We start from the raw sequence: 27,467 nt of genomic DNA, 5'->3' as shown, positions 1-27,467 counted from the left end.
TCTACATGCTCTACCTTTGAGTACTACACACTGTACCTTTAATACCACATGCTGTATGTTAGCATACCGTATACTGAACCTTTGATTATTACTAACTGTACCTTGGATTTCAACATTCTGTACCATCAATATCTGCAAACTGTACCTATATTTTTAAAGACTGTGCCTTTATACTGCAAAGTGTACCTCTAATTACTACACTGTAACATTAAGTACTGCATATTATTACTTCAATTTCTGCACACTGTACCTTTGAATACTGCATACTTTGCCTTTTAGCTACACCCTGTACCTTTAAATGTGTCTTTTCATGCCTTTTAATACTACACACCGTATCTTTCATAGTCATACACTGCCTCTAAATATGTCAAACTAAACCTATAAGTATGTCCTACTGTACCTTTAAATATGTGGTACTGTACCTTTATATATGTCAAACTGTGCCTTTTAAATACATTGTACTGTACCTTTAAATATGTCAAACTAAACCCATAAATATGTCGTACCGTACCTTTAAATACATCACACTGTACCTTTAAATGTGTCTCTTTATATCTTTTAATACTACACACTGTATCTTTCAATGTCATACACTACCTTTAAATATGACAAACTACACCTATATATTTGTTATACTGTACCCTTAAATATGTGGTACTGTACCTTTATATACCTCAAACTGTACCTTTAAATCTGTCGTATGGTACCTTTAGAAACGTCATACTGTACCTTTAAATCTGTCGTATGGTACCTTTAGAAATGTCATACTGTACCTTTAAACAAATCATTGTGCACCTTTCAACCTGAGGTACTGTAGCTGTGAAATGAAATTCTTCCTCTTCTCTCTCACAGAGATGCGATTTTAGATTATTCTGGAAGGTACCTGACAGTCCCTTTATCTCACCTGGGCCTCTGGTGTAAGTCCTGTCAGACTGTGAGCACTCTGGAACTTCCATGGCCTGTTTGATTTCAGTTTGATCATAAATCAGCAACTTCAAAAGAAGGAGCATGACACAGGTACAGACTCACAGGTACATGCTAATGGGCCAAAGTAAACTAATGTATAACAGGTGTGGTTGTACTGTGTGCTCTGTTAACAGAACAAACAATGAGATGATAAAGTTCAAAGCTCTGCAGTCCACACACACACATGTTCAGCATGAAAAAAAGTTTGGCACATCATTAAGGGTACACATTGCTTCAGCACTGAGCTCACGTCAGGATGAGGAAGTAATGACTCATCCTAAGTCTAACTATAGTTTGCACACAGTTGGAGGAGTGGAGGAGGGAAGAGTCCAGAGCTCTGCGATGGTTTCATTTCTGCTGGGTCAAGAAATCAGCAGTTCCACCCAAATGAGAGAGAGTTGTGTGTTTGTTTGTCAGGTTGATGGAGGAGCAGAAGGATGATGAAACCGAAGGACAAAATCCCCAAAGTCTGAGTCAGTGCTTTCAAATGTCATTAGTACCACAACTACTGCTTAATCAATACAAAGCTTTTCCTTTGTAACAGTCAACAGACGTCCTTCCTGAGATAAGACTAATCTCTGTGTGAATACCGAGATCAGAAATAGTTTAATCATAGGAAATAAGCCATATGACCTGGATGCTCCAGGCCTGTTCCTCCCTGACGTGAAGCTTTTCCATGTTTGGTTTGTCCAGCAGGAGTGTGAGCTGTAAGCCTGCAGCTCGATCAGTAAACAGCAGAATCAAACGCTCATTCCCCAGTTCACGTCAAGTCTTCAGTCTGACCAAAAGAGCTGCTGGTACTGTATGAGACGAGGAGTTAAAGCACACTGCAGACTAAATGTTTGGCATTCATTATTCAGTTTACTGTGACCCACCATTGGCAGCGTTATGGGAATACCTAAGAGCATGGCTGCACATTCAGAGGAGGCTTTTACATGAGGCTGTTTGAAAGTTTTGTATATTCAGACCTGAGGTTTCAGGCATCAGAATGGAGGCTCAGTTTTTGATCACCTGTCAAGCTGTAGTCTGGCTCTTCTAGCCTAGTGGTGTCAGTGGAGTTAACACCTGACTAGCATGGACTTCAGACCATATTAACATTAAAATACAGCCCTGTTGTTGTGTTTAGCCAACAGAGTCAGATCTGAGATGACAATCACTGTTTGTGAATGTTTGAGGATCCCTGAGACTGGAGCAGATTGTACCTTACGCTGTAAACACGACTAACGCTGAAATACAGAAACATGTCAGCGATGGAGCGAGGGCAGGGATAATAGTAAAAGAAAATAAAATAAAAAGAGATAAATGGAAGGAAAAAAAATAGAATGGAAGAAAAAGCTGATGCTTGAGTTCTACAAACTGCAGTTCCTGGAGTGTCCACTAGAGGTTGTCTGCAGAAATAAACATGTTTACAGCCTGGCTTGAATCATGATTGTAGTCTGTGTGGATCATTTCTCAGTTGAGGTGATGTTTGTTTGTTGACTGACAGGTGGGCACCATAGACTGTATATAGAGTGGACAACGTGGCTCCGCCATTTATTATTGTACAGTTTTGAAGCCAAAATACGTCTCAGGCGCCACCATTGTAGCAGTTTGGAGCCAGAGACTGGCAGTAGAGACTGTTAGGGAGACTGGGAGAATATGAGTGGAGCTAGGAGACAAAAATATATATTTTTTTTTTCTTTCGAAAGTCTAATCACTTCCTGACTCTGCCTCCCGACATATTTTACAATCCCCGAAAAAAATACACAAGAACAGCAGTTGTCAATAATCGTTAAACATTACATGAAGCCTCTTTTTTAACCTTGTATAACTAATGAAAACAAAATTTTTCAGAAAAAAGAGGACTTGGAAACAAGACAGCCAGATAATATCTTCAAATTACCACAACAATTGGATGTGAGAAACATTTCTATGAGGTGTAATAATTTTTTAAAGTTTGACCACAGCCCATCTGGAATGGCTGGAAAGCCGTAATTTTAAACCTATACTGCAGTCAGTCACCAGGGGGAGCAGTTTTTGTGGAGACCTTACTTTGAGCCGAGCAAGCGGACGTCCATTTTTTGACAGTCTATGGTGGGCACCACAGTATAAAACATGGACGTAAGCTCGCCTACGTCACCCGTCTGTTTCTGAAATGGAAAATGAAGCACATTGGCCATAGCGGCCATATTGGTAGTGGCAAGGGCTTCGCTTACGGCCATAGGGCGCCTGTCGGTCACGTGACCCTCAGCTGTGCCTCTTATTGGGGGAGCTCACAATCTTAATATCCTTCGAACGGCCGAGTTAGAAAAAAATTCACCCCCGCACAGTGGGTGCCGGTAGTAAAATTAGCGACTCAGACAGGAGACGTTTATTGAACCAGGCTGTAGAATAGAATAGAATAGAATAGAATAGAATAGAATAGAATAGAAAATACTTTATTTATCCCCGAGGGGAAATTCAGGAGTCACCGCAGCATTTCAGAAAACAAAAGTAAGATAGAGTATAGAAAGTGCAAAAGGATCCATAAGAAATTAGATGACGACATCCCGTCCACCACTCGTCCATCACTCTCCAGCCCAGCCAGTCTGCACCTCCACAGGGTCCAGGACTGAGCCTCCCCAGCAGTCTGTTCAGTCTCTGTCTCCTGGATCCTGTCTCCTCACAGCAGGCGAAGCTCCTCCGATGTGGGGCCGGCGTCCGATGTCAACTCTGTCAGCCACGTCCGTGAACAGCACGATGCCGCTGGGTTAGCACAGCTAGCTCGTCCATCCCCCGGGGCTAGATCCCACGTTCCCAACAACGATGGATGGAAGGACAGGTCCACGTCGTCACCTCCCAGCTCACATCCGAGAACCAACACGTCGTCCTCACCTGCTCCTCCTCAGCTCGAGGGAAATCATCAAGCCCTACACTAGTTAGCATTGACATGCTACAGGCTGCTAACAGCTAATTTCGCATGTAAACAATGCAGCCATGGTTACATGTAGGATCTCCAGACAAACACAGGAGAAAAGTAGTAAAAAATATCGCCGAAGCCACAAAAAGTTTGGTGTCTGTGACCGACAATGAACCATACAAAGTGATGATCCACTCCAAATACAAAGATTATGAAAAAGAGACGAAAAAATTACAAGAAACGGACAAAGACGAGAGAGCTGCTGCAACAGGCAGCTACTTGGGTAGCGCCTAGCAACGGAAATAGGTTAATTTATGCTTTGAAAAAGGCTTTTTTGGGCTTGGTGTATATGTGACTTTCACTACTGAGCCAGCCTCAAGTGAACACTTGAGAAACAGCAGATTTTAGCACTTCTCCATTGTCTCATACTCCCAGACCGGAGGTTGCCGCTTGTGGGCACCCTGTAGCTATTAGTAAGGAGGTTAAAGGCTAACCAAAAGTAAGTTTGAGTCAGCATTTTTGATACGGTGACTGATAACAATGAGCTTAAAAAGTTCTTGCACATGTTTCATTCAGACCATGGTTTCACATCACACTTCAGAGTTCACACCAGTGTTTTGCTGGAATGTGCTTATGGCCTATTGCACACAAACAAAGTCCTTAAGTCTTCCCCTGACAGAGAAGTGTGTGATTAAACTACATTGTAACTTCTGATATAATCATCATGAGGATAAATCCTTCCTGGGACTTGTAGGTGAAGTTTGAGCTCACATGCAGCAGCTCAGCTGAGTTCCTATGAGGAGTTTTCATGAAGTTAATGGAAAAACAGTGAAAAGTCTGAGAATGATTCAGGAAAAGGGGGACACGTATTCAGGACTCTGCAGGTTGTTTGGACATTGACGTGAGGAACTTCAAACATATAAAAAGCTGGTCTAATGGAGCCGGAGTCACTGTCACCTGTCCGGGCTCAGGATGCTGTGGGTCGGCCTTCAAATGGTAACTCTGAGACTTTCCCTTCTGACTCTCTTTCGAGTCTCTGCTGCAGCGCTTAACCTGTACTTGTACTGTGTACCTGTCCACACAGATCTGCATTGGCTGTCTGCTGGTCCAGACGGCCTCAGTGTGTCACAGTCAGACAGAAGGATTGAACCAAACCGATAAGCTGTACAGTAAGCTGGGGGTAAAGTACGGTCTGGTGAAGGAGCTGCCGGAGAGGACATGCGCAGAAGCAGCCGAAGGAGACGAGGAGAGCCGTGCGCTGTCCCCCTGGAGATACAGGTGAGTAAATGCACCCCGGTGAGGAGACGGATTCATTGAGTCAGACCTCTAGGATCAACCTGTTTTACTCCCAGAGCGGCTCAGGTGGACTTGATGCTTTGAAACTGGGATTACCTGGACCTGCGCGCTGAGTGTGCTGTGTTTGCTCCTATCACACACTTTGCTACAATAGTAGTAATTGCTCTGTCTGGAGCATTAAGGAGCAAAAACTGGTGGAGGTGGATGTTTGTTTTTTTTCCATACCCATAAAAGAAAACACTTTGACCAACTTAAATTATTTTTTCATTTGGTCACACCTAAATAAATTAAGTTATTTGAAATGAAGTTAATAAGTTCAATCAACACAACTGATTAAGTCAAATGAACTAAAAAATTTGAGTGTTCTCAAATCAACATTTTGCATCAGCTCAACTTAAGGTTTTCAGTTGTTTTAACTCAATAATTTGCAAAACCTCAAGGTAAAATCTGACAAGGTGTTTTTATACTTTATTGCACTGTAAAAATGTGACAAGTTGAGCTTACTTAAAAGAATCTAGGAAAAGAATTGCACTAAAAAAGATTGTAAAAATAGCTAATATTATTGAGTTGAGTTTACTTTATGTGTTCTTGTAAAGTTTACTTTACAGCCCATTGAACTGACTCATTTCGAAACGTGAGTGAGGAGGGAATGCAGTGGATATCAGACCCTGCTGTACATTAAGATGTTAAACTGCCAAGAGCACTGGCTTTTCTGTGCTCCACATGGCATGGTCCTGCTGTCTGTGCCCTGCAGCATGGACCGTGTTCCTTTAAGCATGTTTAATGTTTTACATGTGAATAAATAATATGTGTTGATGGGCTAAACTATGAATAGAAATGACAAACTGGGTTTTGTCTCCAATTATATTCAGTATTTCAATTGGACACACTGTCCCCACGCAGTAGCTTAATGTGCATCAGAGTCTCATATCCATAGCGTTCCCTCCTCATCCATGGTTTGTCCTTTTGGGTTTTGCAGATTATTGAGTTGAAACAATTTAAAACTTAAAGTCGGATTAATGCAAAATGTAGATTGTAGAAGATTTAAAATATTTGGTTTATTTGAACTATTAGGTTGTGTTAAATGAACTTGTTAATTTCATTTCAAAGAACTTAATTCATTTAGGTGTGACTACTACTCCAACTACTTCTTTTTATTAGTTCTATCAATGCAGAATTTCAAGTTGATATGATCTACAAAAATACATTGGAAACTTTAACTTAAAAATATTGAGTTGGATTGATTTAAAAAATTCCATCACTTCAACTGATTAAAGATTCCCTTTTTACAGCATGGAATATCTGGAGTAAAAACCAGGTTGGCCACCCCTGTAGTTTGATAACGTTTCTTGTCTGCTTCAGGGTGCACCAGGACCCCGACCGGATCCCTGACAAAATCTGCATCGCTGAGTGTCTCTGTGAGGGCTGCATCATGAATGGGAAAGAGGACAACAGCTACAACTCTAAGCCCCTGGAAGTAAACATGCTGGTCTACAAGAAGACTAAATGTCAGGGAGACGCTAACAGATACAGGATGACCAGAGCGTTAATCAAGGTTGCAGTGGGCTGTGTCTGCGTGATGCCAGATATAAAGAAGCAATAATCAGTAAGATCATCCTCTACTTTCCTCTCATTGGTGCTGAGCTTCATCTCCACGCACCAAGCTCACCTGAAAACACTCCATCATGCAGCTTAGACCTGTTCCTCTAATGGTGTATTACCTGTATAAAACTTGTCATCCCATGACTTCTGGGTTGTTTTATTTGAAGCAGCAGGGCTCAGGGCTGTTGAATTAAGGTATATCCGTCAGAGAAGAACAGCCACTGAACATTTCTGCCTATGAAGAACAACACTCTTATTTATTTATTTATGCCAAATCTGTCATAAATAACATAACTGAAGCTATTTGTTTAAAGAGTTTTAACACTTTGTCCTGTTAATGTTTATAGCTATCAAAGGATCCATTTCAGAGCAGGACTCTGACTTGTTACAGAGTATTTAAGGGCCAGTGTAGGCTTACTATTAAATCCTTAAAGTCAAAGAAACATGGTGTTTTAAAGGTGCTACAAAGGATTAAACTGCCTATTGAATTTTGCAATTTGTTGAATTTTTTTAAGAGGAGTTTATATTCTTTAGTTTGGTGCTTCTGTTATTTTTTAAGTATTTTTATCCAGTGATTGAATGTAATTTTGTGGCCAGTTGAAGAAGCTGTGATTACTTCCCCCTTCTGGAGGAGAGCTGTAAGAAATCACTGAATGTGATAACATTCTTTTCTAGATTTGATGTTAGGAAAGTAGAAGCTGCTCTGTTTACGTTTGTGACTAACGGGTTATTAATGTTTATTTACATATTATTTCAGGCTCGTTTGTTGAAAACAGCTCTTTTTTTTTTCTCTGACGCTGTAATTGTAACTTTTATCTCTCCATTTCTGCTCATTCCTGTCATTCCCAACTTTGCACTTTTTCAAAAACACTGCCATTAAATTTATCTGTTTCACTTAGTAAAAATCGTGTGTTTTGTATTTTTCTCTTTGGCACTGCAGGAGTTTATTCATGTGATGAATAAAAGATAATTTCTACATATAATAACAATAATATCAATAAAAGGTATTGAAAGTAGAGTTATGGTCCAGGAATATTCTGATATTTCAGAGACAGCAGGAAGTGAATTCAGTTTAGCGTAACTTTTTATTATTTTTAAGTGACTCAAAAAATATTATTTTCTGATCAAAATTGCTAGATAACTCACTAGGTGCCCTTGTTTTCAGTGAAGACATTAATTTAAAGTTAATTATGTGTTAAGGTTCAGAGGAACCGATGTGTTTTTAAATGACCCAAAAGCAGGCCGAGGCAGTGGCGACAGTAGATGAGTTTTTATTGAGAGTTGTAGATGAAGAGGTAAGTCCAAATCCAGAGTCCCTTTGTCAGAGAGTTGAGGCTGTGTGAATGTTTTAAGGGCTGCTGCAGGTTGAAGAGGAGGCACTGAAAGAAAAAGAGGGAGAGCAGGCATTAGGGGCAAATAAGCAGGCATACAAAAGATCAGACAATCTCAATCAATACTTAGACAGGTTGAGCACTGGTACCGCGGTCGAAGCTTCAATACTCTGGCACCGGTCTTCACTCAGACCAGAGCTTAAGAGCAGGAGTGGCTGATTGCTCATGGTGTGCCAGGTGTGCCAGGTGTGCCAGGACCTCGTGCAGCAGCTTCAGAGAGGGGAGGAGGGAGAGGAGGGAGAGGAGGAGCAACTCCACACAGCCAAGGAATCACCACATTATGAAGGGTTTGATTTGACACCCAGGTAGACTAATATAACTCACAGGCAGCTTCTGCACCAATACGGCTCCTCTTTCATACTCTGTCTACAAAACCATATTTTGGACTATCTAGGCTGATACTGGAGCATTTCATGAAGTGATGGGAAGTTTTGACACGAATCGTGGCAGAGACCCTGACCAAATAGTCTGCAGACACTTGTTGCCGGGGAATAGCACTAGGTTCTGTAACTGTTATCAAGCTCAGCATGAAAACCACAGACAGTATAAAACATGGACATAGTCTCGCTGACATCACCCGTCTGTTTCTAAAACGGAAAATAAAGCAAAAGTATGAATAAGTGTATTGTTATGATGAATTTTTACATGTGTTGCCAAAAGATTTTGCAATTATTTTTGATGCAATACCTTCAGGTGTTAAAATGCTGATGTCAAACTATGTAAATGATCCTATAGTTAACGTTACAACCGACTTAGATATTGGAAATTGGGATCCCTTTTTAAGTGTCAAAACAAATAACAAGTGTATTAGAGATCTCATCATAGGAGACTTAATCAGTAAACCAGCGGCTGTATTTTTTGGGGGGATAATTTATTTACTGATATTGATAGGAATTCTGTTTGGCTTCTCCCAGAGAAATTTTGTGTGACTGACCGTATTGTGGAGCTACTGAGCCAGGAAAGAGACAGTGAGACCGATGACGCTGTGACTCCCGTTCTCACGAGACTGGTGTGAGAATCAACATGGCGGCTGCCGGTACCCGCTTCTAAATCAAAACAAAACTGGAAAATTTCAAATCTTAATAGGAAATTTGAACAGCCCCACTTTAAAGTAAGCGTTAATCTAAAGCCATAACCCTGGAACAGTTGGAGGAATACATAGACAGGTATTATTACCGACAACGCAAAATGGGCAGGAGAGGGAAATCGTCCTCTGCTCCGTTCGCCAAACGCCTCAGATCTACAGAATCCTTGCCAAACTCATCGATGGCTTCCCACACAGACTCACCAACTCAAACAGAAGTCCTATCGAACAACATAGAGGTTAGTAATACCCTGATTGCCATAAATAACCACCTCTCCTCTCTGGATGCCCGTATAGCTCTCGTTGAAGTTCTGTACAAAGAATTTCAAGAGTTGAGGATTAGCTTAGAATTCTGTCACTAACAGATAAGTCAACTCTCCGCCGAAAACAAGCAACTTAAATCCACCATCCAGACTCTCACAGCCGATATGACAACCATTAAAAAGGTTAACAAAGAACTAAAAGAGACTGTGTTAGAGCTTCAAGGACGCTCCATGCGCGAAAACTTGATATTCTCAGGCATCCACGAATCCATCACGAACAACCCCATAGAGTCCGAAGAAGCACTGAAAAACTTTATGGCCAAATTAAAAATACCGAACGATACGCTGAAACAGGTTACCTTCCATCGTCTTGGTGCAGCTAAAAAGTCCACCAACCAGCCCCGTCCTATCATCGCCAAATTGGAACACTACAAACACAAAGAGTTGGTTAAAAAACAAGGCATTCACCTGAAAGGTACCAACTACGGTATAAACGATCAGTACCCAAAAGAAATCCTGGCCCGTCGTAAGATCTTTTTTCCCATCCACAAAGAACATCTAGCAAAACAGCGGAGAGCAGCGATAGCCGTAGATAAACTCTACATTGATGGCCAGCTGTTCCGAGATCCCGAACTGACCCCGTGGTTATTTTGAGCTGATCGTACCGGCAACTAAGTAATGAACAAATTAAATACACACCCACACCAGTCTCACTCACACGTATCAAACTTTCTTTTCTCTTTTGTGCACTTTTAGATTATTGAGTTATTGAGTTGGGGGTGGTTCTCACGGGAGTAGGCGGGTGTGTGTGTGTGCGTAAAAGTGTGCTTTCACCGGGTGGCCCAGATGAGAGACAGAGAGTCAGGGTTGGCAGCCGTACTTTTTGTTGACCGCTTTGCCATTTTCATTCACTCACTCATCACCCCTTTTTTCAGTTAAATCCCCTGGTTTTCCTTGCCTTCCATATACCCAACTTGTAGTGCTGTGATAGCCTGATGTTTTTTATACAATAAATGCCCGAAAAAGCATTTTGGATCTCAGCGTTATGTGTGACCATAACCTAAAGCGCATCATGCAAATATGAATCTAAGGATCCAACCTCACACTCTCTGGCGGCTAAGGTAAAATGTTGGAAGCCGCAACATTTTGTCAACAAAAAAGGCGTTTTGGGAAAATCATCAAGCCTGAATAACTGAATAACTTGAATGCACTCTGTAAAAGGGGCACTGACCTGCACAATGAATTAATGCCACTGCTTCCTGATGATGAATGTAAACAAAACGAGTGGTTTTCTTGCATTATGGATTACAGTGATGCATTCAAGGTACAAGTGGAAAAATGGATAAAGGAAAATCCGCAAGACAACTCAAATAAATCACCACTTCAGACAAATATCGCAGAGCAACCGAAGGAAATGGAGCATGTGGAGCAAGTTTCTGATGAAAAGGCCAAAGATTTGTCTCCTGCTCACCCTCCACCTGTTCCCACTGAAGATCCTCAGGATGAACTACAGCCCTGTGACAGTGTCTCAAATGCAACAAAGAGATCACGCTCACATCACTCCTCATCTATAGGCTCACGTTCTTCTGCTTGCTTAACACTAGAAGTCCCAGGGTTTTCTTACCCCTGCTGCAATGCCCAGAGGACAGCCAAAAGGCTGCTCAGTTAGAATGTACCACTGAACGGCCTTCAATTAGCCACCATTGTTTTGCAAATGCAGCCGTTACCTGACAGATTGGCAGTCCACAGATGTGATACATGATCAGGGGGGAGGGGTGTGCCTGAAAAGAGCCTGGAAGATTCCAACATCTACTGAAACTTTTTGGATCGTGCTGATGGGAGTGTGAGGCAAGTGGAGCAGTAAATATCTCTGATATAATTAGAAAAAATATTTCTTCCATAACCCGTATTAGAGTGCCCTTGTCCAAAACAGCTGTTGACTGTTTAGTTTAAGTTTAATATATTTATTTTGCAGTTTTTTTATAGCTATACTATCTCTATATTCTTCTTGATAGAACTTTGTTTATGTGTGTACAGCCTTTTGTGCAACTGTGAACATTGTAAGCTGCTAAAAGAAACCTAAACTGAACTGACTGCCTCTGTCACAAGCTCCCGTCAGGTCCACTGTTTGCATGGCTGCTATTTTTTTTTTTTGACAATATATCTGCTTGTATAACTGTTGGTTCACATTTCACAAATGCACACATACACACACACACACCCACACACACACACTGGTGCCACCCAGAGATCTAACCTTGAAGACATGAATATTAAAAGAAAAAGATCCAGTGTTTTTTTTTCACTATAAAAGAGTTTTGAGTCTCAAGCATGCAAAGTTGAAATGGGGTGCTTTGAGTAGCCTGGATAAAGTTTATCTTCATCTACCCATATTTGACATTTACTCCTGAGAAACACAGAAAATCCTGGTAAAAACAATAGAATAAGAAAAGAAATAGTTAGAAAGATGGATGGAAAATGTAAAAGCAGGCCAACTGGATGTAAGGTGGAAGGGTGGGTGTGGCTGTGACCGATGGCTAAACTAGGCACCCGAGGTGGATAAAAAGCTCACTCATGGCCCATGATAGTTCATTTACTCAACCTGTGCATCAGCAATAAATCTCAGCAAGAAATAAAAGTCATAAACTGTGTTGACCTCACACTGAGAAGGGACGGGAAAATGACTTTCTGTCGTGATCACAAAAGTGGACTAATTATAGCTTGTTGAACATATAATGAAGTCATTAACATTTTATACTAGTTCTAAACCTCTACCTCTCTCTCATAACATTACAACACATTGGTTTATTCAGGTGAAGGCATAGCAACATCTTTTCCTTTTTCAGTAGTTCAGGAGAAAGTAATTGCCTCATTTACAAAACAATGGTGATCAGATGGCTGTTCACACCTTAAGTAGAGATGTTGATTCCAGACTAATCCAGCCACTTGGCTGCCCCTTGGGCATGGAAGGTAGAAAAGCCAAATGGCTGGGCTGTGGGACTTCTAGTGTTAAAAATGGAAGCAAACCTTGCTATTCTGGCAGTAAAACAAAAGGCATTAAAGGAAAAGCACGCGTTGGATGAAGAGGAGTTAAAGATACGCAAAAGAAGAGAACAGCTTTTATTGGAAAATGAAATTGCTGAGGAAATGGCAAAACTAAGTGTTATAAAATCAAAAGGCAGCATCAGCAGTAAACTAAGATCAAAGGTTTCAGATGGCATGAACTCATATTGTGAAAAGACACGTTCAAAACAACAACCACTTAATGTCAATGTCACAGAATTTGTCCCAGCCATGCCAGTTAAATCAAAACTCTGTGAAATTAAATCCACACATACAGCTGTGAGGCCAGAGGTCACTCACTTACCTGATGAAGCACATCTCCCAGGTTCATCTTACATGATCCAACGCTATCTAATGGCTCCTGAAGATCCAGTGACCAATGTTACACAAACTGACTTATCACAAAATGACAGTGTGCTAGACATAATGAGGAAACAAAACGAAATTACAACACTCTTGATGCAACAACAATGCCGCTCAGCTCTCCCAAAAAGGGAAATTCCCATTTTCGATGGCAATCCACTCAAATATCATTCCCTTATTAAAGCCTTTGAAAATGGAGTTGAGCGAAACACCCACAACAATTGTGACAGACTCTATTTCCTCGAACAGTATACCAAAGGGCATGCAAAGGAGCTGGTGAGGAGCTGCCAGCACATTGAGTCTGACAGAGGTTATCAAAGGGCAAAGCCTCTATTAAAGGAGCATTATGGTAATGAGCAGAAGGTGGCAGCAGCATACATGGAGAAAGCTTTGGTATGGCCCACTATTAAGTTAGAGGATGTGAAAGCCCTACAGGAGTACAGCCTCTTTCTGCGTGGATGCTGCAACGCTATGGAGGATGTGCAGTATTTAAATGATCTGGACACCCCTACAAACATGGTGGAAATCATCAAAAAACTGCCATACAAACTTTGAGATCGTTGGAGACGCCATGCATGTTACCTACAAGAAAGGTACAATAAAAGAGCACAGTTTGTAGACATTGCCAACTTTGTTGAAAGACAAGTAAAAATCTTGACAGACCCTGTGTTTGGAAACATTCAGGATACCACAGTGTTGACCAAACAAAACAAACACAAACCTCATCCTCGCTCCAGCATCAGGGGAACAAGCTTCGCTACCACAGTGAATTGTGTGGATAGAACAGCTCAACCAGTAAATAAAGCCATGGACACAAAATCATCAGCAAAAAGGATATGTCCTTGCTGCACTGGAGGACACATTGGATGTGTGTGCACAATTGGAAAAAATGGCACATAAAGAGAAAATTTGCTTCCTGAAGGAGAATGGCATGTGTTTTCGTTGCTTGTGTACAGGACACATCAGCAAAAAACTGCCAAAGGAAGATTTCTTGCTCATAGTGTGGCCAAAGACACCCAACTGTGCTCCATAAGGATAGTGTTGCAACTGCAGAACCAGCTGAAAGAAGTGTTCAGGTTACAGTAGACAGTACTTTGGTTACCAGTGGGCTTACAGGGGCTGGTGAGATGGACTGCAAGCTTCCTATTGTGCCGATCCAAGTGAAAGCAAAAAAGGGCAATAAAATCATTCACACATATGCCTTTTTGGATCAACTGCAGTCTTTTGTACTGAGAGTTTGAAGCAGAAGCTAAATTTGTCTGGAAAGAGAGCCAACATTCTTCTCAGGACTATGGGGCAGGAAAAGGTGGTCAGTAGATACCTCGTGCCAGAACTGGAGGTGGCAGCACTGGACAATGACTGTTTCATTGAGTTGCCAAAGGCGTACACTCAGGTTTCAATGCCAGTACACAAAGCAAATATACCCACAAATAAGGATCTGACAAGGTGGCCATATTTAAAACACATCTCCCTACCACAGATTGAGGCTGGAATTGATTTGCTGATTGGAACAAATGTCCCAAGAGCTATGGAACCACTGGAAGTCATTCGCAGTGAGCACAATGGACCCTACGCTGTAAGGACGGCACTGGGCTGGACGGTAAATGGACCACTAACAGGAAATGGTGGAGAGGCCAATTACTGTGAGCAGATGGTGACTGTGAATCGTGTGTCCATTGTAAATTTGGATGAACTGTGGCAACAGCAATTTAAGATGGACTTTCCAGAATCTGCTGTGGAGGAACAAGTGGGTCTGTCCAGAGAAGACTTGAGGTTCATGGACATGGTCACAAAGTCAGCCAAACACATTAATGGTCACTACCAGGTTGCTCTGCCTTTGAGAAATTTAAACATCAGAATGCCAAACAACAGGAAAGTGGTGGAACAGCGTCAAAGTCATTTGAAGAAGAGGCTCCAGAGGGATCCAGTGTTTTACGAGGAGTATAATACCTTTATTAATGATCTGCTGGACAAAGGCTACGCTGAAAAGGTTCCTGATGCAGAGCTGGAAAGAAGTGATGGCAGGGTCTGGTATATACCGCACCATGGCGTTTACCATCCAACAAAGAAAAAAATAAGAGTTGTGTTTGATTGTGGTGCCAGTTACAAAGGACAATCTCTGAATGAGGAGCTGTTACAAGCTCCTCATTCAGAGATTGTACAACATAACTAAAATATTTAACATGCAGATCCTCATAATGATTGAAACTGTAATTTTTGCTGTATGACATCAGTCAATATAATAACTTGGAATGTACGAGGGGTCGGTTCTCAAACAAAACGGACTAGAATATTAAACCACTTGACTCATCTAAATGCAGACATATGCCTGTTACAGGAAACCCACCTAACCCCACTTACTTACAATACTTTGAAATCTCAACAATATACTCAAATATTCTCAGCCCATTATAACTCAAAACAAAGAGGGGTTGCCATTTTGCTACACAAAAAAATCAAATTTACCCATAACACTACAATTTCTGACCCAGAAGGTAGATTTATCGTTATAAACATATCAGTTAACAATAATCCGGTAACTATTGCAAGCATTTATGGACCAAACAAAGAAAACCCTGCTTTTTTCCATAACTTCTTCTCCTCACTTCCCTCATTGTCTCACTGTCCCGTAATAATTGGAGGTGATTTCAACACCACAATTGATCCATCTATTGACAAAACATATAATCCCGCTAATAAACGTCCCTGGCAGTCCACAGCAGTAATTAACCAGTTCATGGGTGATTTTGGTCTTTGCGATGGTTGGCGACTGCTACATCCCTTTAAAAAACAATATTCTTTTTATTCTCCAGTCCACAAATCATATTCAATTCAATTCAATAATCAAAAATATATTAGAATCACATATACACCCCATCCTCATTAGCGATCATGCACCTGTGTCAATACTTTGGAGACCAGACCACCCCCACAAATGCAGTACAAGATGGCGGCTTAACACTTCTCTGTTACAGGACCCAGAATTTGACAGTTTTATAAAAAGGGAGTGGGCATCCTTCCTAGACATTAATAACACTCCAGAAATATCACCCTCTCTCTGATGGGAAACAGGAAAGGCAGTTTTACGTGGACACATCATGTCCTTCTCCGTGAATTTAAAAAAAAGGGAAAAAGAACAGGAAATTAAGCTAGAAAAGAAAATTCAAGAACTAGAAAAAATCAACTCTACCAACCCATCTGAAGAAGTATATAATGAACTCAGAAAACAGAAATCTCAATTGAACGAAATAATGAATTAAAAAAAAAAAAATTTTACTACAAAGATTGAGACATGAAAGTTTGAACATTCAAACAAATCCGGCAAATATCTTGCAAATCAAATTAAACAAAACCAAGAAAAAACAACAATCTCTGTCATCAAAAACTCAGCAGGGAAGCTTACACAATCTCCAGATGAAATAAATGAAGTTTTTCGACAGTTCTATCCAACTCTATACTCTCCAGACAATGACAAAAACCCAGAAGACATTAAGTCTTTTTTATCCAGCATTAACTTACCGAATCTCACCGGGGAACAACAAGAATCACTCTAATTACCATTAACAACAGAAGAATTATTTGCAGCTCTCATACTCATGCCAAACAATAAGTCACCTGGACCTGACAGCTTCCCTTCAGAGTTTTACAAACAGTTCTGGTCAATCCTGTCACCCATATTCATCAAAGTCATTGCTGAAGTCAAAAGAAAGTCAAAATTCCCCTCCAACATGAACACAGCCACAATTTCCCTCCTGTTAAAACCTAATAAAGATCCAACTCTTCCATCCAGCTACCGTCTGATCTTACTAATCAATACAGACATGAAAATTATCAGCAAAGCCCTAGCCCACAGATTAGAAAAGGTAATTCCATTTATTATTCACCCAGATCAAACTGGTTTCACAAAAGGAAGGCATTCTTCTAATAATACAGGCAGGTTATTTAATTTAATGCAGTACTCAGTATCACAGTCAACAGATACATACATAGTCTCATTGGACGCAGAGAAAGCCTTTGACAGGGTAAGCTGGGACTTCCTGTTTCCTGCACTGGAGAGGTTTGGTTTTGGACCATTATTTATTCATTGGATTAGGACTCTCTACACCTTACCCTCAGCCAGATTCATCACTATTGTGCTGAGCGCGCCTGCTCATTGGGGCTCGTCTGGATTGTCGCCTGTGGGTCCTGGGTCCTTCTGTTCAGGGAGCCATTCGGTGCTACTCCCGCGCCTTCGCACTGTTTTGGGTGGTTTGGCCCGGCCCTTACTAGCCCTGCCTCTTAATTGCACTTCACCACTCACACATTGCATCTTTGTCTATATTATCACTTTCGGGCACATTCATAACACTTAGGGTTGAAAGTAACCGGTTTTCATCTTATTACGGCAATGAGAGTTCTTCATTCCCTTTAACTACTTTTAGAAAGTGTCATGTACTACCAACCCCTCCCTGGAAAACTGGTAACTTTCATTAAGTTGGTCATCAGAAAACGAGAGTGGGTCGGGCTCCGATGTCCACGGGATCCTCTAAGAACGGACAAGCCATTTTTTCGTGAGGGCTCATTGGTCAGTGGGCGGGGTTTTAATAGTCCGCAAGTTCAATCTGGAACCTAACCTGCCCCGGAGCAGGTTAGCCGTTCAGCGTACGTTGCCATGGAGACTTGCGGAGTGAGTGATCCTCAAAGCTACCTCGCTAGGCAGTAATCCTGCTTCATAGAACAGGGCCCTGAACTCTCTCCTGTTTTAAAGAGAGAGCGCTGTCGCGTACACGCGCAGCTCGTATGCGCATCACACACCGAAGACGGACAGAACTTCACAATGACACACGTTTCACTATTCCAGAGTCAGCCTTCTAACAATATGTTTCACGCTGCTCTAAACTCTCCTGATTGAAGAGGATGTTGCGTTAGAGCAGAGCTACGTTAGTTTAACTCACGACATGTCAACACCAAAAAAGAAAGACAGAAAACAGCTAAGGCTCTGATAAACTCTTCATCAACAAGTGCAGCACAGTTATCTGTCTCCGTCTCTGAGGTCTCCTGCAGCGTCTTTGGATCAAACCAACTTAGAGGGAGGGGGTGGATGGTTTTTTGAGTTTTCGATATAACGCTCAAGTACAAGACTTGATTCACTTTCAAAAAATATTAGCGATCACAGAAGCGTAACTTAAAGTTGGGGGACAATCAGGAGAAATCACAAGCCAGGAGAACAGCCAGAGAAGGGGTTGAAAAAATGGGAGACTCCCTCCATATTCAGGAGTGTTGGCAGCCTGCCAGTACTCTCGATGGGTAAAAGTAACGAGTTTATGTATGACACAGATTGACAAAGATAAAAACTAAAGACATTTTCTTCATCATTTTAGTTCATTTTGGTAATTTTTGTAAACTCACTTTTTAATGAGTAAACAGTAATAATGTTAGTCATTGTTTTATGTAAAGCCTCTTATTTATTTTTATTTTATTCATTCAATGAAAATGGTTTTTGTTAACTACTTTTTTCCACGATGATTTCTTTTCTGGGCTGTGACAGCTGAGGTGAAGGCCCAGCTGTAGTACTCACGGTTTGCCACTGGTGCCTACCAATAGTGAAATTAGCGACTCAGAGATGTTCTTTGAACCAGGCCGTAAATAGGTTAATTTCTGCTTTGAAAACAGCTTTTTTTGGCTTGGTGTGTATGTGACTTCCTCTACTTCCGGAGCCAGCCTCAAGCGGACACTTGAGAAACAGCAGATTTTAGCACTTCCCCATTGTTCCATATTCTTAGACCTGAGGTTGCCGCTTGATGACAATAGGTGTGGATGAAACCACCTTTACCTGTTGCATTCCTGAGGACTTTTTCCTGTGTTTGAACAGCTGTTGTCAACTGGATATCCATTGCCACATTCAGCTGCAGTTCCCCAGTGTGTAGGGTCACTCTTTAAACTGGAACACCAGGAGCTGACAGAGACACATTGACACCATCAGGCACAAAGAAGACCATGTTTAGGAGGTACTAAACCAAGTCCATCCCAGCTCGGGATCATCTTATTGTGGACAGAGAGAGGGAAGTAGAAGAAATAATAACACTGAGGCTGCTCCACCAATCACAAACACTCAGCTTGCAGACCCCATGTCCCAAAGTCCCTGAAATACCACCCTTGCCCTCTGCTGCAGACATTTCTAATCTACCAGCTTTGATAAACTGAAACACACACCCACAACTGAAACACTGCAAAGCCACAGTTTATTTTTCATCATTCAGCTGCAGTGATTCAGTTCGGCCACCAGGTGTCTCTGCTTTACTACAGTGTGAGTCTGTGAGCAGCCTGGGGCCCAACGACCCCTCAGCTATCACCCTAACCTCTATCTTCAGAAGTTTTAACTGAGTCACAGGAATCAGTCACATTGTTATTTTACTCATCGTCCATTCAGTTTAAAATTCCTTTGTCTTTTTAATGACAGAGAGAAATCTTTAGTCATTTTCATCTCATTGAATAGTTTGTGATTCAGGTGCAGTGCAGAGTGAGTGGATTCAGAGTTGGTGCTGGTGTGAAATGGTCTCTGTGTTTGCGTTTTCCATGAGATGATCTGGACTGTGGTGAACTTTTTCAGAGTATGATAAAGAAGCAGAAGCTGACAGAAGTTCCTCAGTGGGATAAAGGGAAGTTCAGCAGAGATCAGGAACACCGATTTGTTGCTGCGGCCTAATCAGTGAACCAGAATTTTATTTGGCTGTGATAGACTCCGTCTTCGCCGTGTTTGAAGAGTGTTCGTACTTTATTTGCATCACACTGAATGAGATAAGGATGAACATGTCCATTTATTTCAGCTGTTCAGTTCGACAGAAAAATATTATATGTTATATTCTCCAGAGTCTGTTCACACAGAGTGAAATATTTCAGCATTTATTTCTCTTCATTATAATGATTATGTCCTCATGAAAACAGTCAAAAGTCTTGAGCTCCAGAGTAAAGTTTCCACACTCAGTGATGGTTTGAGGCGTCATGTCATCTGTGTTTTCTGAAGTCCAGAGTCAGCGCAGACATTTAAGAGCACTTTAAGTTTCATCTGCCGACAAGCCTCATGGAGACGCTGGTTTCATTCTCCAGCAGCACTTGGCTCCTGCCCACAGCGCCAAAAGAGCCAAAAGCTGGTTCAAAGACCATAATGTTACTGAGCTGAGAGAAGCTTTGGAGCCAAGAAAGACACCAGACCCACAGACCAGATGGAGGCTGCTATCAGACCAACATAAGCCGGTCCTTTTACTGTGTGGTTGAAACTGGTATGTTTGATAACGTCATAAATAACGGGTTATTAATGATCCCTCAGCCCCAGAGTAAAACGTTTTTTTAAACTAGGCTGTAAACATGTTATTTTTATTTTTTATTTTTTGGAATGGGTGTGTATGTGGTTTCTGGTGCCTTTGCAGCAAGCCTCTAGTGGACACTTGATGAACTGCAGTTTTTGGCACATATAGTTATCATACTGTATTTTATTTGAATTAAGCCTTTCAGGATACTGAAATTATAAAATATGTAAGTGCAAAAGGATTTGAAGAGTACAATAAAAACAATATTTAACTACAACACTTTGCCTGGTCCCTGTCAGTCTCACTGTCATCATGTGCAAAAAAAAAAAAAAAAAACAGCGTATATTCCATGAGCAGCCTGCAGGCTGTCCTCCCTGTTTGGCTCCTGTGACGGGTCACTGAAATGATTTCTGTGATCAGTTTCACCCGAAGGGTCAGGCTCTATGACTCTGGAAAAACTGGTCTGAATGGGAACCATCTTTTCAAACTACCTGCTGGCTTTTTCCAACAATGCAGCTGTCACAGAGATCAGGGCCAGCTTACCTAAGTGTATGCTAACACAGGGGAAGGGTTGGGTGGGGGGTTTGGAAGGGTTTGCTGGACCAGTTTAACCAGTAAGTTGAAACCAGACTAGTCCTCCGCTTCTTTTGTACTCAGGTTTACTGAGACTTTATAAACAAACAGTACATCAGCTTGATGGATTTGAGCCGGCGTCTGGAGCTCACATGTTCAGTCTCACTTGAAAGCGGAAACTAGTTCCTGGACCAGTTTCTGTCCCACACTGTTTTTAAACATGCTGCTTACAAGGTGTGGAAAACAATAAGTCAATAAGAAATTGTTCTGAGAGTCAGCTTGCCTGATATGAGGAAAATAAATAATGTGTGTTGACGTACCAATTTATTAACCCTTTATTTAACCAGGTTGGTCCTGTTAAGCTTAAAATTGTTTTTTCAAGGAGGAAGATTTTTAATCATTATGCGGTTTTGCTTAAATCATTATTCAAATCTAATTTAATTGACCATTATGCAATTGTTAATGTCACTTTACATTAATGTGTTCTATGTTGTGTTTTAGATACAGAGAAAATGCAATCTGTGGTGTAAATCTGAGACTTGGTACACTATACTGAGTTCTCTGTGCACTTCAGTTAAAGTTGTTTTATATTTTGAAAACAATTTATTTTCTCTTTATTCTTCATTCTTCCAAGTTCTCACAGGTCATCCTCAGAACAAAGAATCCCGTTTTCAAATATATATTATAAATTTTGAGATTTTTGTTTGTTTTTGGAGAAAAGCAATAACCTGTTCGATGTTATAGGAGGATGTACTTTTGTTTTCTTTCTTTTTTCTTTTTTTGTTCAACTCTTTTTCTATGAAAGAAGGTAAGGGCCACAGAGGAAAGTCAAGTATTGTTTTATTTATTTATATTTACATTATTTTTTTAAAATATTTTTTTATTGTTTTGTTAAATATATATATATATATATATATATATATATATATATATATATATATATATATATATATATATATATATATATATATGTGTGTGTGTGTACCTGTGTGTGTGTGTGTGTGTGAGAGAGAGAGCGAGAGCGAGAGAGAGAGAGAGAGAGAGAGAGAGAATTCTGTCTGTAAAATCGAAATTCTGTCTTTTAAAAAAAAATTAAAAATTTAATAATAATAATAATAATAATAATAATAATAATAATAATAATAATAATTACCTGACCTTAAGTTTTCTTTTAGTGGCCTTTTCTCTTCCATAATCTTCAATAAAACCAATATTTTTCTCTCCCTGTTGTTTTGTTAAAGCCTCTATTCCTCCTTCAAACTCTGGTCTGGTTCCCTGTTTCTTTAAGAGTCGACGTTTAAGTCTTTTTTCTTGTTTTCATGTTACACCTTCATTAATTAGGTTCCAGAATGTTCCTCATCAAGAGCAGAGAGCTTTCTACCCTTAATGACAGCATTAATATAGCCACAGTTAAAACTACATCAATTTATCTCATATATCAGCATTCCCAAATTCTTTCCATGATTTACAGCTCAATAAATGAAGTGAAGGCTCTTACTGAGTTTACAAATTTACTTTGGATTTTATTTTGAAAGTGGGAACCTCGGGGTCAGGATATTCCCCAAACATTCAGTAGAAATCTCACAGCTTCACATCGAGGAACTCATTCATTTATAAAACAAGCTGTAACTCACTGCTTTGACTCCTTTCTGTTGCTGTCTCTGTTTGTACCCTCTCTGCCCTTCGCAGAGCTGTTCCCCTGATGCTCTGAGGGTCAACACAGCGAATCACCAGGGGATATTTGTCACCCTCGTCACCGGTGTCCTGGCTGTGAGCAGTGGTGTGTCTGAACATGTTCATGAAGCTAAAATCCACTTCACACTAAAACAAAGTGAAACTCTTTGCTGGTTTGTGACAGATAAAAAACTTTTAATAAATCCAGACTCTCCTTCATATCAGTTCAGTAACCCTGTAATCAAAAGTACACAGACAAATTAAGCATCTTTGGCTCCATGTGTTCACAGATGATTTGTATGTACATGGACATAAAACAGGTAAACATAGCCTTTCAGTTGAACAGACCGGCCAAAGCTAATGGGCCTCAGGAAGCTGTGGCTCCAGGTAAAGCATGAGGAAGTGAAATCCTGCAGAAGTAAAACTCTCTCCAGCATGTGACAGGTTTCTGCCATTGTCTCGTTTTTAACCTCGTATAACTAATAAAAATGAAACTTTTCAGAAAAAAGAGGACTTGAATACGAGACAGCCAAACGATATCTTCAAATCACCACAACAATCGGATGTGAGAAACGTTTCTATGAGGCGTATTAATTTTTTGAAGTTTGACCACAGCCCATCTGGAATGACTGGAAAGGGCATTTTTTTCACCTCTACTGCATCCAGCCACCAGGGGGAGCAGTTTTTGTGGAGACCTCACTCCGAGCCAAGCAAGCGGACGCCCTTTTAATTTTACAGTCTATGATTTGGACCAGACATAAAGCCTCCTATTTTTACCGGATGTTGGACCAGCGACACCTAAATTAACAAAAAGCAGACCGGGATCGAAAACCATCATGAAACACCCCATTGACTTTTAAAAGAAAACAAAGTGTGTCTGAAACAGATAGTATTTATCTTGACTACAGCAAAAAAAAAACAAAAAAAAAAAACGAAACAATAAGTGGAGCTGGACCAGGAGTGAACAGGTTTGAGGTCTGACTGTGTGGCTACACCAAACGCGAATTTGCGGTGTGATTACATACAAAGTCAATCCAAAGACGCATTTAGCCCCGGATTCGCCTCGGGCAGCACGTTTCGGGCGTTTGGCGAGGTGCGTTTGGAGCGTTTACGCGGTTGAGGCGTTCAAGCGTTTGGGCGGTAGACGCTCAAACACTCGAGTTCAAAATATTGAACTATTGACGCGAATTCATGTGAAGGTTTGCCGTGGCCGCCAATCAGTTATGACATTCCCCCACGATGTCATTGATTTGATGATGTTGGGGGGCAACTGCCGCCTGCTCCGGCTCCAACTCCACCAGAGGATGGAGGAGAAAACAATCTGTGATATTATCCAGAGTTATACGATACGACCTGTTTACTCTACAGAGACCAGAAAAAAAGGAGTAGGCTTGGTTGAAAGTCTCTGAGGAGACAGGTTTTGAATGTAAGTTCTGTAAACATTCGTTCCCAGCTGGATTTGCCTGCATGGGCTATCACTGATTCCGACTGCGTTTTCCTCAGTGGAGTTTTGAGCCTGATAGAGAGGAGGGAGGAGCGGGGCAGGGGCAGAGCCAGGGAAAAGATGGAAGTTCTCTGTGGTCCTCTCTTTCCTCCACCCCTCCATTATCCCCAGGGAGACCTCAGGGAACATGGGTCGGGGGTTCGGGGGTCGGAGGTTCGGGGGATCAAGGATGAGATCGCAGGAAACAGCCAGGCAGGGCTGGTGGAGGAGCTCTTTTGTTGGGTGTGGTGGCTTATTACACATAAGCCACCAAAGTTTTATTTTGTGAGAACATTCCTGTTGCGATGGAGGTCCTGCTGCAGGTCAGTGTGTGTGAAACGCTTTGTGAACACATCATCACAGAGTGGACATCATCTGTGTGGACTGAGGTTGTTCTTTAAAGAGCTTTAATTTAACTCACAGAACAGGTTTTACCTGATGTGGTTCAGCACCCTGGACAGCAGGAGCAGCGCTACACTCCCAGAGGAGGAGGACACAGAGGGAGTGATGGACTCTGTGGATGAAGGTAAAAGACAAAATTGATGAAACATTGAATCTGAAATGTTATTGTGTGCCCCTCACTATGTGTGAGTGGCCTAACTGTGTGAGCATATGATGAAAAATAAACTTGAAGAGAAACAAAGAGAGAAACACAAACATCATGAAGCTGTGGAGCTGTGACTGGACAGAAATTCCTCCTCCAACAAACTGAAGCATCATTAGCCGATGGTTCGACTGAGTCCTGGGTTAAAAACCCATCTGAGTGAAAAGCCTTCAGTCAGGTAAGTGAGCCTGAAAGCAGGAGTTGGGACGATTGAAGATGATCACATGAGATGTGAGGAACAACTCCTCCAGCCACCCCGGGGTTAGTCGATGTATCACAATCTAAATTTAAATGGTTTGATGATGCAGGTTAGACTGATGCCACCACAGGGTGGTGGTTTATCATAAACACTGGGTCAATAAGTTTTCATTTCCCCCATCATCAGTATGGAGGACTAAACGTGCCGAAATGAAATATATAAATACATCATTAATTTCAAGAAAAATTAATTAAATACATAATTGAATAAATCAATAATTGTGTCAATAATTATCAAACATTGAAAATAAATCAATAAATAATTAAATAAATATATAATTATTTCTTTAACTAAATAAAAGTGTTATGAAATACCTTAATAATTAATTAAATGTGTCGTTAATTATCTAAAATGTTTATTTTTCTAATGTGAAAACCAAATTTAATTACCTTAGTATGTATTTTGTAAGTATTATTTTGTTGCTATATCTGCGGTGGTTTTTATCGGCCAGTCATCACCCAGCGCAGGCGCTCTCCTCCATGGAGGGGGTAGGAATCCTGGCATGGGTAGCTACCTTGGCACAACACCAACTCAACCGCTCAAATGAAAAGCAGCACAGATCACGGCTCCTGAGTAAAATGTCCCTGGACGGGAGCTGCAGCTCAGCATGCTGAGGGGGGATTGGAGACGGATGTCCAGTTTTGTGAAATAAAAGTTTCCTGGAGCCGGTTTAAGTGTATTGACCTTTTGCTACAGTAATGTAGCTCAACCTGCTTCCATGCACAGAGAAAGCTTGTGTGATGATGATCCTGAAGTCATTCAGCTAACTGAGTTAGCCTGGAGGAACAGGGCTCTGGACTATGTGTATTTGGCAGCCCAGTTCGGGAGAAGCAATGGAGAACTTCTTCTAAGTTAGAAAACACTCTTAGTCTAAAATATATGTTATTAATTCAGTGTAGAGCTCATGCAGACCCTCAGTGATAGCTGCTGTGTTAGTTTGTTGACAGGGGACTGCTGAGTCTGGCAAGCGTGACTCGACCATCGTAAGTCCCACCCACTGAGATGGATTGGTGAGAGTGACAGATAAAATGAATTCATGATGTGATGCCAGAGGGGGATCATGAATTAATTAAATAAATAATTTGTCAATTAGTCAAATGAGTAATTTATAGAAGAAATTATACGGTTTATTAAATTTGTTTTTCACATTAGGCAAATCAATGTTTTAAATAATTAATGACACATTTAATTAAGTATTTAAGTATTTCATAACACTTTTATTTAATCAGAAAAATAGTTGTTTTTTTATTCAGTTATTTATTGGTTATTTTTCATTATTAAATATTTATTGACACAAGTATTAATTTATTTTATTATGTATTTAATTGATTATCCTTTTGAATAGGATGTATTTATATATTTAATTTTGGCACGATAAGTCCTCCATAAATCAGTGCTCACTATACTTCATTGGTTTAAACAAGTGTGACAGCTGCCAGTTCTGCACTTTCCTCATGTGTGACCCGTTGGCAGCTGCCAGCAGGTCACACACAAAAAGTGTCACTGCCACAAATCGCACCTGTTGTTTCTCGCTTTATCACGACTCTATGATGCAGGTACATGGGAACTGTGCAATCATAATGCTTGTGTGACATACTAACTAAAATGAGTAAATCAGAGAACTTTTCCCATGTCCTTAACCTTTTTGGTGCTGTTTCGTCAGACAGCATGTTTCTGTGCCTTCTGGGATCATTGCACATTTCGGTATTCTCTGTCCTCCTTTGCTCTTGCAAAGCTGAAAAATGTGTCACTCAACACATGACTCACAACTTAATTCAGGAAAACATTCTCTAAAATGTAAGAATCGTAGTTTTAAAGTGTGATTTGAGAGTATTTGTCATTAACTCGTGTTTTTCACCCGGCAAAGCGTTTTGGTTCATTACCTAGACTTTCTGATGCAGATACAAGAATGACTGAGGAATCATTATGCTTTTGTGACACTATCACTAAAATGAGAAAATCAGAGTACAAATCCATGTAATTCCATGTCCTGAGCCTTTTCGGTGCTGTTTTGGCATCCAGCATGTTATTGTTGTGCTTTCCATGATCATTGCACCTTTCTGCATTCTTTGTCCTCTTTTTCCTGCAAAAGATGTGATATTTGATTCCGTAAACGTGAGAAACTTCTCAAAATCAGGGGAAGACAATCGTGAATGAGTGTACCGAGAGATTAAAGTATGATTTAAATAATATGTCATTAATAGGTTTTTCTTGCCAAAGCAAAGCGGTTTTGTTGCGTTCCCAGGACTCTATGATGCAGGTACATGGGAGCTGTAACATAATTATACTTTTGAGACACTCTCACTGGAATTAGTAAATCAGAGAACTTTTCCCGTGTCCTTAGCCTTTTCGGTGCTGTTTTGTCATACAGCATGTTTTCATGTCTTTTTGGTGTTTCTTGGTCTGCAAAGCATTTTGGTTCATAACCATGACTCCTGATGCAGGTGCAAGAAAGACTGTGGAATCATTATGCTTTTGTGACACTATTACTGAAATGAGCAAATCAGAGTACAAATCAATGTAATTCCGTGTACTGAGCCTTTTCGATGCTGTTTTGGCATCCAGCATGTTATTGTTGTGCTTTCTATGATCAGTCTCTGGACTGCTCAGTCAGGTGCCGTGAGAGCTGTGGCGAAAAGAACGGCATGACGGCTTCACCTGTCAGGAATGTGTCTAAATTCC

General features: G+C 40.8%; 1 protein-coding gene across 1 annotated transcript; it reads left to right on the top strand.

The window, feature by feature from the left end:
* Positions 1 to 3,060: 3,060 nt before the first annotated feature.
* LOC141808321 (interleukin-17F-like) lies at positions 3,061 to 6,743 on the top strand. The gene is made up of 3 exons (XM_074694866.1): positions 3,061 to 3,087; positions 5,094 to 5,122; positions 6,503 to 6,743. Exons 1-3 carry the CDS (start codon positions 3,061 to 3,063, stop codon positions 6,741 to 6,743), a joined length of 297 nt encoding a protein of 98 aa, XP_074550967.1.
* Positions 6,744 to 27,467: the final 20,724 nt, after the last annotated feature.

Source organism: Halichoeres trimaculatus, unplaced genomic scaffold, assembly GCF_033239565.1.
Source record: "Halichoeres trimaculatus isolate MK-OKI-2021-1 unplaced genomic scaffold, fHalTri1.1 fHalTri1_scaffold_2, whole genome shotgun sequence".
NCBI classification, from domain to species: Eukaryota; Metazoa; Chordata; class Actinopteri; order Labriformes; family Labridae; genus Halichoeres; species Halichoeres trimaculatus.
The sequence above is the reverse complement of the archived record's forward strand: the minus strand, read 5'-3'. Positions and strand labels throughout refer to the sequence as shown.